This window comes from Theobroma umbraticum, unplaced genomic scaffold, assembly GCF_002168275.2.
Source record: "Theobroma umbraticum cultivar Fairchild unplaced genomic scaffold, ASM216827v3 scaffold_4.1, whole genome shotgun sequence".
NCBI lineage: Eukaryota > Viridiplantae > Streptophyta > Magnoliopsida > Malvales > Malvaceae > Theobroma > Theobroma umbraticum.
The window spans coordinates 3,583,139-3,595,857 of record NW_018397258.1 but is presented as its reverse complement, the minus strand read 5'-3'; the positions used below and the strand labels follow the sequence as shown (position 1 = coordinate 3,595,857).

The following is a 12,719-nucleotide window of genomic DNA, read 5'->3' as shown; positions in this document are numbered from 1 at the left end:
AATTTACTCAAAAACGTAAATCATGCAGGAAGTAGCACCCTAAAAGAAACTAATCCTACAATGTTATTTCTTGGTTGGTTTCTAAAAGGCTCGAATAAAGTACAATTGCTCCAAACCTAGTGATGATTTACATTTCCTGCTTCATTGATATATGATCCATGACGATGGTTTATAAAAGTTCTTAATTTTTAAAAATAAAATATAAAAAAATTATTAATTTTTTAATATATATTTAAATTACTATATTTTTATTTTATTTAATCAAGTCATTAAACTTGATACATACTTTGTTTATTCCGTTAACATTTGCAACAAAAACTAATGAAATAGAATTATGAAATTAAGTTCATTTTTATAAAATCCAAATGGTATAATTTAAAGGGACCATGGATTGAGTATAACAATTCGCTATTGAAATTGGTAGTGGATGTTTACTGGTTTATTGAACAAATTTAATTTATGAGCATTTAATATGAAATCTACGCAATGAAAGCAATGAAAATTTATGCATAAAACATGTGTATGATAAGTTGTAGGGCCATAATATTAATCATAAAGGATAAAGCATGCCTAGGCTATAGCATGACTTTTTAATTAGTATAAGCAATAAATAAAAATATAAACAAAGGTTTAAAATAAGCTATTACCCCTAATTGCTCATGAGTTGGTCCATCCAATTAGATTGACCCTTTCATTTTTTAATAGAATCCCTAAACTCATAAAATAATTGATCAATCAAAGTTTGGTTGTTAATTTGATATTTAGTTGAAACCTCATAATCCCTTTACCAATTTGCATGTCAGTTGCTGCTTGACATATATATATATATATATATAAAATCTAAGCAATCCAACTAAAATAACGTCTCAACTGTTGGTGACAGCCACTCACATTCAATTTAGTATAGACAAATTTTAGCTTTCAAGAAAGCTAGAATTCGTTTTTCTTTTGGTTCCTTTGTGTATTCAGTGAAGAAGCGTAATTTCTTGTAACCAAAGATTTGATCCACTCCGGCAATTATTTGATTATCCCAGAAAAGCAAATGAAAAAGAGTCCAATAATTATGAAAAAGTACTTGCCCATGTACCCCATTGAAGACAAAGCTGGCCCAAAATTGAACCATTGCAGCTTGCAAACACTTCCATTGAAATTAATGGCCCAATTAGATTAACTTGGTTCATTATCTTTACGACCCAAGATAATAAAAGGTTCCAAGCTTAAAGGTATCCATGTGGCCGACTATTTGTTTATTACAATCCAGACAAAATCGTACCTAAACAGAATTTTCATTACTCTGTTTATTTTCTTTCCCAGGGATGAGAAAAGAGAAAAAAAGATTGCCCTCCATTTTTTGTTTTACACTTTCATTCTAGAAGAAGCTCTTGATTCGCATCTCAGGTCCGTTTGGTAGTTTGGAAAATAACTTGTTATAATTTTTTTTTTTGTATAAAACATTTTATTAGAAAATTTAATATTTGTTGTTCTTTAGATAAGTTTTTTTTTTTTGCAAAACGTTTTACTGAAAATTTTTTTATTTCTTTCAAACCTGGGCTCTGTAAAATTTTCAACACTATTATTGCATATCATAAAGCTAGTACAAATACACTGGGAGAGGTGTTCCTCTCAGAAATCATTTAACCTATAGCTTCAGTTAGTGCCTCCAACATATCCTAGAAACTATAAATCTCTCTCAAACACTAAAAACGATACCATTATAACGCATACACAACCAGCAATCACCTCAACGGTCCACAAGTAACATATAGACATTTCAGGGTGAGACAAGGATGTATCACACCCAAGCTTCTCCACCTCCTCCCCTAGTATTTACAATCCCCAGATTCGTGTCTTCTTAGTCGACTTACTCAACTGAAATACAGGGTGTCTGCATAGCCGCCTTACACCTTTTCTTAAACTTAGACGGTCTCCGTTATCACATCGACCTCTACATTCAGTTTCTACAGTCCCCATTTCACATGCATTTGGCGTGCTGTTTTCTGAAAGTGACTCGAATTCCCCTTCTCCATCACTCTTCCTAAAGCTCCATAATTCCTCTTCAGGGCCACATTCCAGTCTGCTCAGTGTGGCAGCCCTCAAGAACTTAGCAGTGGCATGTTCCTTGGATGCACATGCATCCAGAGCTTGCTCATGGAATACCCCACCGTTTATGGTTGCAGAATGGGTGTCAGTTATGTCAGTAGTAGAATCTGAGCATGATGGAAGCAACCTGTCCTTAGCAGCTGACTCCTCCCTATCACGAAGTGTCTTTAAGATCAGTGTTTTGAGGAAGTTCATTACTTGCACAGCATGAATCAATGCTGTCAAAGGATCAGCCATCTGCACCAGATAGAGATAGTCTATAATTTAGATTTGACCAAAATTAGTGTTTAAAAAGAGATGAGTTCTTACAAAAATAGCTAATGTTGCAAAGTGCAGGGTTCAAATATCCAGCAAGAAAAACATGGAATAAAAATATAGGTGAAGTCACTTTTGTAGGATCATTTTGAGTCCTAACAGTCCACTCTGCCATGATAAAACAATTATTGAGAGTGACACGAGTGGCGCTCAACTCTGATTGCGTTAAAGGCCAACCATCCTTAACCCATAAATTAAAATAAAATAAAATAACCTTGCCACTATTACAAATTATGTAAGAAAGGGGAAAGCAGTGTGCAACTGTTCAATCTACACCCCCATGTCCACATGTTTATCTCCACCATTAATAATCCAAATCGGGTTATTATGAAACACACAACTGAACTCACCTCACCAGGCCTCTCACCCCCAAAACTATGATTTCTTCAACATTTTAGGCAGGGTGCACCATTAACCAGCAAGACACATCTAACATTTATCAGACTGGTGACACTGAAAAATGCAAGAAGGAAAAGTAAAATACCTGAGTCATGTTTGGTGCAAACACCATAGCAATGTTGCGTGCATTCATTTTGTTGTATTGTTCATGCTGCACAACATCAGCCATCAAATTGATACCCCAGTCAAGTAGAGCACCTTCTGTTGGAGGAAGTAACTTCACAAGTTCAGTGCAGTTATCTTCCGTGTTGCAGTGCATCACCTGCTCTGGTGTGAGGGAATCAAGAACTCCACTAGGAAGTTCTCTTAGCCATGCCTACAAAGCATTTCAAGTAGAGCCACCAAATGAGAAATACTAGTACGACTCTCATGCATGAGGACAAAAAGTATGATGTAAATTGAAAATCTCTTGAAAACCAATGCCTTCTAAGAAGATTTACTAGACATTAGTACAAACGTCTCTGGTTTTAATGGATTTGCAAGGCACAAATTCAACTGTGTGCAAGGTCCAAAATCTCAGGCATGCTCTTATAATCCAGTTTTTCTGTTAAATTGAATACTTTGCTCAATATTTCCACCAAATGAACAACAAAAAATCCAAAATTTTCACTTCAATTGAAACACAAAAACACAACTCATATTTGAAGATTCCCAAATCCTCCGCAATTAAAAATGAAATCTGTGTGCGTCTACCCTCACGTGAATGCCAAAAAGAAAAATCTATAAGAATGATTAGTACTAAGTCTAGTCAAAATCATGGGAACAAAAGGGGGAAAAAATGTTGGTTTTCATAGTTTGACATTTGAAAACTCGAAGAGAAAATCACAGATACATAAGGGATACTCCACAATCAGTATTGGAAATAAAACCCAGGTAATATATAGTTGCATACCTTTATCAAACCTGCCAAACAATGGACATCAATTCCATGTGGTACTACACCTCTGTTTAACTTGTCTCGAACATACTCTTCTTGGCTATTCTCAGCATTAATCCGGAATATTCCTTCTGTCTTCAACAACACAAATCAAACTTGGTCAAAACCTTAAGCATTTGGAATACTATTAAGTCATTAATCCAAAGTATAGGCTTAGACTTACCTTAAGGCCTCCTTCTGCATATAAACGTTTCTGCATCATAAGAAGAATTGTTGGCACACTGTTTCCTCTGTCATCATAAGAGCACTGCATTGACTTGGCAGAAACTCCAAAAACACTTGCACTGGACAACAGAAAGATGCATCTTGTAGGTTTAGTATAATGAAAAGAAATATTAAATATGGATACAAAATCATGCAAGAAAAAAATGAAAACATCAATCCGGAAAATAGTTCTAACAGAGTTCATATACAACAGGGCATTGTTTGTTTTCCTTTTATTAAACAATGGAAATGACATTATCAATTGACTTTGCTCAACAAGTTGCTTTCGTCATAAAAGGCAAAATCATGAATAGCATGCTGAATTCAAGAGACAACATTGGCCAACATCCAGGCTATACCATGCAACTTTATCATACCACAGTATATGCCATATACAACCACTTATTATCCACAGAAAAGAGCAAATCTTCAAAACCTCCACCTTCTGTATACAGCAAACATGATCAATTGATTTGTTAGAACCCAACACACCACAATTAGAAACTAGATTGCGATATCAAGATCTTTTGTGGATCCACCACAACTCCAGCAAATAATCCTTTGGTTCCAAGGCAGAAGAAAAAGGCCAAAGGTTATGCATGTCTGGGCAATGAAAACATTACCACACTTAAAGAAAAACGATCAAACCCCAGAAGCCACATTCTAGGATCATTTTAATCAATTTTTTTTTTTTTTTTACGATTTGACTGTAACATGCTGACATTTAACAACGAAGCATGCAGATAAGAACATCCTAATACGCGAAAGCACTATCCTCATATTTCAATCTTAATCTGAGCCTCAAATTTTCTGAAAAAGATACCGTAGAAACATTTATTGCAGAACAATAACAACTTCTCTCAGCTAACATAGCAAAAGTAGTTGGCAAGTACCTTTCTTGTACAGCTTTAATCAAAGACATACATAACCCAAAATCTAACAACAAAAAGAAAACACTTTTTGACAAACAAGAGAACAACTCAATTAAGTCAGACATAATAATCAAACATACAAATACACCTTCAAGGACAGTTGAAATTAAGGAAAATTAATAATTCTTTTGCCAATTAATGTCATACGTATAAGCAACACTGAAAGATCATTAATTTTATGTTATACATATATTCCCCTCCATGCAAGACGTGAAATTTGTTCACAAAAATAAAAACCACATTTTAAAAATAACAGTAGAAAATCCCAAAATCAACAAATAAACAAGATTTAACTTGCTTAATAATTCCAAAATTAGAAATGCAAATCTACGCAATAAAACTCCCGGTAAATTGACCAGAGTTGAAGAACCAAACCTGGCACTTGGAACCTTTCGGGGAACATCAGGCTCGAGCTCAGTAGGCAAGCCGAGGAAGCCATTATAGCGGTCGAAAGTCACGTGCGAGACATGCCTGACTTCCGTTGGCCAGCTAATATCCATTGAAGACACGTCGTTAGTGTCCACGCTGCACGTGACCAGCGACTTCCTTAACAACGCCGCCAAAATATCTAGAAACGGGAGCTGGTTATTGTCTTTCGATGTCGAATTACTGTTTCGCCCCTCACTACCACCAAATCTCGACGTCGGGCTTATCAACGGCGTCGTAGCAATGGGGTTTCCATCATAATCATTTTCTTCCTCTTCGTCTTCGTCAAACTCTTCCTCCTCTTCTTCTTCCTCTTCTTGGTCATTGGCTTCTTCGTTGTTGGATTTGCTTTGGTGGAAGAACGGACTCGGAGGAGCATCGTTGAACTCAGTGAGTCCGACGAGTCCGCAAGATTTGGATCGAAACAACCCAGTCATCTCTCTCTCTCTCTCTCTATTTTTTTATTTAAAAGTGAAGGGAGGCACTTAGGACACAAAGAGAAGAAAAGAACATATAAATATAATAATAATAAAGGAGAAATGAAGAAGTTAAGGACGGTGTGAAAGTAATGGAGCAAGAAATTAACAAGCAAAAGAGTTTGTTTGGTTGAAAAGAAAACAAGAGAGGGAAATAGAGTAGGGGCGGAGGTTGCTTGAGAGTGGAGATTCTGGATATGGTAAGGGAGATGATAGGGACATTCGGTTTCCTTTTTGTTGTTGTTTGTGTTTTTTGTTTTTTTTCCCTTCTTTTTTTGGTGGAAGGGAAGTGAGAAAGGAAGAGGGAAAAGGTAGGGCAGTGGGTGCGGGGGTACGGCTCGCGAGTGTGAAGAGTAGAAAAAGGAAAGGAAAGCTAGTTGACAGAGAGGAGACTAGTAGTCGACAGTCGACGACCCAAGGGCCAAGCCTAAGTGCTACGTGAAAGTGCGGGTCTCTTGTTTTGGATGCTTGCCAGGTTGATATCTTTTAGGTATGTTCAAGTACGATTTTTTGTTGAATATACATATGGACTTTACCAATTTCACTTCAATGTGAGGCAACTTATTAAGGTTTCTGTATTTTCTTTTTGTATTATAGTAATAATGCATTTTCTCTTCTCTTTCTATTATATTTATTATATATATGAATAAATTGACAATTAATTCAAAGAGCAATTAAAATGTCTAAAGATCTCAACCTCGTACCTCAGTTCCAAGTGCTTCCTTCTTCGTTTCATCATTTGGTATTTGACTAAATTATCTCTCTTCAACTTTAGAGTCATGACAGAATTGGTAAGACATTAATTGTTGATACCCTATCGACATGCATGCCTAGCTCAATGGAGGAGATCTTTATGATCTAATACACATTAATTAAGATAAGCATCAAGGTTTCTTCTTATTTTCTTTACATTCTGGTTAGTACTAGTATTTAATTGTTTTAACAACTTTTATGTCTAAACAATTTTGAAGAAAAAGAAAACTATTCTTTTTTTTTTCTTTTCTGTTTTCCTGTAGGGACAGTTTAATCGTTCAGGAAATGAGGAAATTGGATCTATTTAGGATTCTGAGGTGTTCGATGTTTTGGTATCTTGCATGCCAATCCCCACACCACAGTCACATGGGCACATGGCAAGTGTTGCTTTCCTGTCGTCAATCTTAAGCTTTCGTGGGTTCTTGCTGCCCTACTGATTAAGCTGTCTTTGCAGAAGACAGAGTTTCGAGTGTATTACCAACAAATTATCTACCCAAAAAAAAAAACCCCCTTATTATAATATATGGTCCCATATTCATTTCAGAACCATCATTTTCTTTTTTTTGAATAAGAAATCTCACATTTCAGAACCATCATTTATCCCCCAATCCTTTAATTTAAAGCGCAAAAGCATCTTAAATAATCTTGATGTAACAAAGATTACCCCTTCTAAACTAATGCTCAAAACAACACTTGTATATATATACAGAGTAGAGTGGTCCTTTTGCTTTTGGTCCTAGCGTATAAACCAAGTTGTTTTCAGGAAACGAGGGCCAAAGGCGGACTTGCAAGCCATCGGATTGGGATGAGGTAGTACCAGGTTATAAATTCACTGGAAGACAGGACGTGGCACGTGAACATCTACCATGCAAATCATGCAAAATGCAGCTAATCTGACATTAATTATACCACCGCCTGATGTTGATCCGACGGTTCCTGGTCCCATTGCTTCCTAAGTAGAAAGCTTCACATGTGTGTTGCAGGCAGCGGCAGTTCAGTCAGATCAATTACAGGCGCCCACGACTCTCTGGGTTCTAACTTTTAACCCCCAAACTTTGATTGCTGTGATTTTGGTTACTATACCATTTAGCAGCAGCTGAGAACAACAATATTGTAAGTTTTAGGTGCAACTAAGTTGAATTTAAAAACAAAAAATTATTGCTATCTGCTATTGTTGCAGACAATGATCTCATCCAAATTATAGAATAAACAAAAAGAAAACTTGTTGACGGCATCTTCTATGCTTGTTTATGCGGAGCAATTCAACTGTTGCTTGGCCTGTTTTTCTTGGAGGTTATCAATTTATCAAGCTTTTATATAATCATGCGCAATCTATTTCAAAATGGGGTACTTGTTTCCAAATGTCTTCTTAATAGACAACATGTTAGTGAAGAGAATAAATACTTGTAGTCAAAGCAGAGAGTTGCTGTAGTTTATATTGTTTTGGATGGGTTACAACAACAGACTGATGCCATAGAAACTAGTTCTGACAATTGTTAAATCAAATAAAGAAACAATTCATTAAATTAAAGCATAGTGAGACCTGACAATGAAAGGAAACAATAATCAATGGCAAATCCATCTGTTTTCTTTTGGCCCTTAGCTCGGGCTCCTCATGATTCTCCATATGGACTGTAAATAAACCGAAAACAAATGAGGAAAACACTAAATATTAAAAACATCTTTTCCTGGGTTAGGAGTGGAGGTTCTAAAAAGAAATCCCTCAACTGGGATATATCATTAAAACAGTCCAAACCAACAGATATCAGAAAAGCATACTGTATTATATTAGTATTAATATATACTTAATTAATGACTTGTTCCCACCATTAATTAACTCTTTACTCTATACACAAGATTCACTACCCGATATATTATGTCTAGGATCAACCTGTTACCTTGATGGATCTAAGAAAAATATTTAAAGGCCAGTGTCTATTTTTTTTTTTTTAAGTTTGTTCTTTTAATGTGTGCGTTTACCAGAGCTGTACTGGACTGAGCTGTAAGTCAAACTTTGACAAAATAGGAAGTAACCCACTAGAACACTGATCTCTGGAGTAAAGAAGGGACGTAGAACTCAAAAAAAACATGAATAAGACAACTAGTACTAGGTTACTGCGGTTTCAAGTCTTCTGGAGCTACTTCGATGGATTTAAAAACGCTGTCAATTAACGTTATCCTCTGTTATTTGCATGGTGGTTGTCGCTTGCAACAAACATGCAACGGATTATGTGAAAAATTGAGTAAAGATATTCATATATATATATATATATATTGTTGGTGATGATATGATCTTAACGCGTCAACGACTAGCGATACTGGCTAAACTTTCGTTTTGTACAATGCTTGTGATGGAAGCGTTACAGATCATGCACCGTAATTTCATGCAAAGAATAGTTCCAGAGATGAGAAAGGATCGGGATGTTAAGGTCAAAGAAGATTTTAGATATATATGCAACGGTTTGCTACGAGTTCCCTTCAAGCTACTCCAAAGAATCGGTCAAGCACACCCCAAGGGGGCGGGGGATATCTAATGCTGTATTAGGTGGAATCTTGCGGGCGACGGCTTAACTAAACCACCAACCAGAATAAGCTACTTTGGCAGGAAAATGATTGTGGTTTAAGCCTTAAGATTTTAAGGAATTTAGTCAGAAAGTGGGAGTTGATTTGCTAAATTATATGACCTTTTGATTTAAAAGTAGGGGAAGGAGAGGGAGATGTCGGCCTTTCATTCTCCCACGTTTGCATGCAATGTGACAGGAAAACAAAGGTTTATGCTTTAAGATATATGAAAGAAGTTGAATATTTGTTAGGTTTGCTCTCTTCTTATCAAAGTGGTTTTGCTCGGTTTTCGCATCTTCTAATCTAAGGATTTCAGGCCTGCAATTACTGATCGAGTGATTTAATCATTTGGGTTTGACTTTGATCATGCACTATGTAGATGGCACGTTTTCACACCAACTTCTTTAATGTGGCTTAGGGACTTGGACAAGTCTATTAGGCCGAGAAAGAAAACTTACCTAGTGGGTCGATGGCCCAATATCCAGCAGAATTTATGGGCCCATTTTCAACATTTAAGAAAAGGAAAATTCATGTTTTTACAAGCTAATTTTCCATCAATGCAAGTAGAGCCTCAGAGTTTATCCTTAAGGAGCCGAACATGGTAATGGCTTCAATGGGCGAATCCAAGATTGCTGAAATTTTATTGTAGTTGGTATAAGAATCAAGGTTAGAGGAAGAGGGAGATGACATTAACTATAAGAATCAAGGTTAGAGGCATCAGAATCAGGGTTGTTGTAGTTGGTATAAGAACCAAGGTTAGGGAAAAGCTCTATTTAAGAACTAAACTAAAACCAAATTTACAAAATGGAAGTACCCCACCTTTCTTCAGCAATCACCCAAGACGGGGAAAGCACACGAAACAACAAAAAAAAAAAGAAAGGAGAGACGTCCCCACTCTTATCTTCCTGGAATTATTATTCTCTACTTATGCCAGTACTTATTCTGACTTGGGACCCTGGACATTATGACCAATTATAAGTTCCACCAAAGCAAACAGTTTTCCATTTTTTTTTCCTATCGATTATTATGCAAATGAAAATCCGAATACAAAATGCACGCATGGGCATTGTTCTAAGAGAAAAAAAGATTTATTTCATGAATTGTTGAGAAAATCCAGTTAATAATTTGCTGGTAAGGGGACCTGTCTTGAGGCCCGACTAGTTAAGTGGAATAGCTAGTCCTGTTTAAATGGTTCACCTAACAGAGAAGCAGTCAAGTTGTTTTCCCATCAATGGTGTGCATTAACAGCGACTTTCGAACATTTTATCAAATTTTCTCTGACCTGGAAAGAAATGAAAAGATACCAACCAGTCAGTGAGGGATGAAGAAAAACCGAGCCCAGGCATTGATCCTAGCCCATGCTAATTGACTTAGGCTTATATACTTGACCAAATTCTGTTCTCATCTCTTGGCCAATTTTAAATTTATGGGTCTCCCTTCTTTACTCAGCGCATTAATTAGACCTTAGCTTGGCCCAATACCAACAACTTCTACATTCTAGTATACCTTTTCGCCAGTAATATTACTTAATGATACTTTGTTCTAAGAAATCTGAGAATATGAGCTAGAGCTTTGAGGTATGAGTAAAATGGGTAAAAAAATATTCTTATATAGAATTACCCATCATTTCCTTTTCAACATTTCACAAGAATCATAAAATTATGCTTATGTTTGTTGGAAATGCTTGAAATCTCAAGCTGGAGCCTCCCTTTGCTAGGAATCAGGCATTGGTATTGCTTGAAATCATAAGCATCTTACATTGTCATCTTAATTGTAATGATGGATACTTTTAGTCATTTACCAATTAGCTTACAAATTTAATTAAGGGGTTTAAAATTTGGGGAATACAATCCAATATTAAGGAAATTTTTTGGTGGGGTGTTCTCAGTTCTTTCTCACTATTGGTTTCTTAAAGAAGCTTTAGTCGTGGCAGATCAACCCCCCTATATCATTCATTGACAAAAAATCATCTGTACCTAAAGGAAATCATAAAGCCAATGGGGGGAGGGGGGCACATCAGTTCATTATAGTATCTTAATGTAGCGGCTTTATCTGTTAGGGAGTAGCATGAAAAGGCCAGCCTGTTTCACATTGCAAGTATACGGTGTAGACTGTTAGCTGAGGAATGATGCTTTAAAAACCATTAGCTAAACATCCATTTCCAGCTTGATTACGTTTCAAGAAACATAAAACCAGAAGGGAGAAACAGTTTCTTTCTTCTTCTTCCTTTTTTCCCCAATTTTTTTTTCTTATTTTCCTTATATTGGAAATAAGCACACCTAAATGATAGTCTTCCTTTTTTCTTCTTCTTCATTTTTTGTTTGAAATATCAAAGATCATCCTTTCTATTCTATTTGCTTTGAGGGTACATTAAAAAAGCTTGAAATCTGAGTGGGGTGATAACTCCTAACCTAATCCAATGAATAAATCAAAAAGAACAATAAGAATATAACTAAAATTCACACTGATAATTATTTATTATATATAACTCTTCATATTCGATTCAATAATATATATACATACATATATATTTTACTTTTGTATCTCAAAAATTTAATTTCCAATCTTTATCTGCAAAAAAAAAGGGGCAAAATTCCAGGCTGGATTACATGTGATATAATTATGTTGGAGTAAATAACAAGAGTTTTATAGTAGTAAAGTCGGGGAGCATATAATACGGCTAGGGAGGGCAGTTGCTCCAATTACGCTCTTCAACTTTGTTCTTTTCCTTATAGAGAGCATAAACATGGGGAATAAGATAATCAGATCCGTTTAGGAAGTCAGATTATCTGTTGCAATCAAAAATTAAAATACATTTTTGTTTTAGTCTATATTCTCAGCTTCACTTTACCCCAAAATTGACAACTATGTGTACATACTCGTATGTGTGGTCAACATTTAATCTCATTTCACTTTAATTTAGCATTCCAAATTTAAAAAATTATTTATTTTTTTAACTGAGTCTCCTTGGCTTTTGCCATATGTGTTGCATCATTAACACAATCATTATCGTCATCATTATCAATCCTGGTTATTATTATTTTTCTTTTTTTAGTTTAAATGATAACAAATAAAAATAATAAATTAATAGTGAGAGTAGGCCTTTTTGATATCATAATGCGTTAATAAAAAAAAGTACAAAAGCTTGTTAAAATTATTCTTTGAAAACTTATAAGAGGATTCGTGGATTAATAAAGTATATTATCGAACTATTTAATAATCACTTGAATTTTGTTAGCATTTACTGTGAAATAAAAATTGAAATGATAGTGATTGAATTTGAATTGACAATAATCATAACGTTAAATACAAAATCATTAACTTATTTTGGTATTCATATAAAGCCAAGTACATATTCATAAGTAAAACATTAAATATTAGGATTGAATTCGATCATGTTTATTAATCTTTTGGGTTAAGGTCCTAAATAAGATAATTTATGTAAAACCTTGTTTTCCTTCTGTTACTCACTCAAAAACTACATAATGTAACATTAAAATGCTTATTATTTGTTAATTTAGCTAAACTATAATAATAGCAACAATAATTAATTAACAAAATAACACTGTCACGTGTGAATCTTCTTTAAGACACACGTTTATGGATTTAGAAATT

General features: G+C 35.1%; 1 protein-coding gene across 1 annotated transcript; it reads right to left on the bottom strand.

Annotated features, from left to right (window-relative positions):
- Positions 1 to 1,552: 1,552 nt before the first annotated feature.
- ROPGAP3 (Rho GTPase activating protein with PAK-box/P21-Rho-binding domain-containing protein) lies at positions 1,553 to 6,054 on the bottom strand. The gene is given in 6 exon segments (XM_021425801.2): positions 1,553 to 1,845; positions 1,848 to 2,337; positions 2,900 to 3,130; positions 3,707 to 3,826; positions 3,915 to 4,035; positions 5,263 to 6,054. Coding segments are annotated over 6 exon segments (1,503 nt in total). The 5' UTR covers positions 5,751 to 6,054; the 3' UTR covers positions 1,553 to 1,792.
- Between the last annotated feature and the right edge of the window lie 6,665 nt (positions 6,055 to 12,719).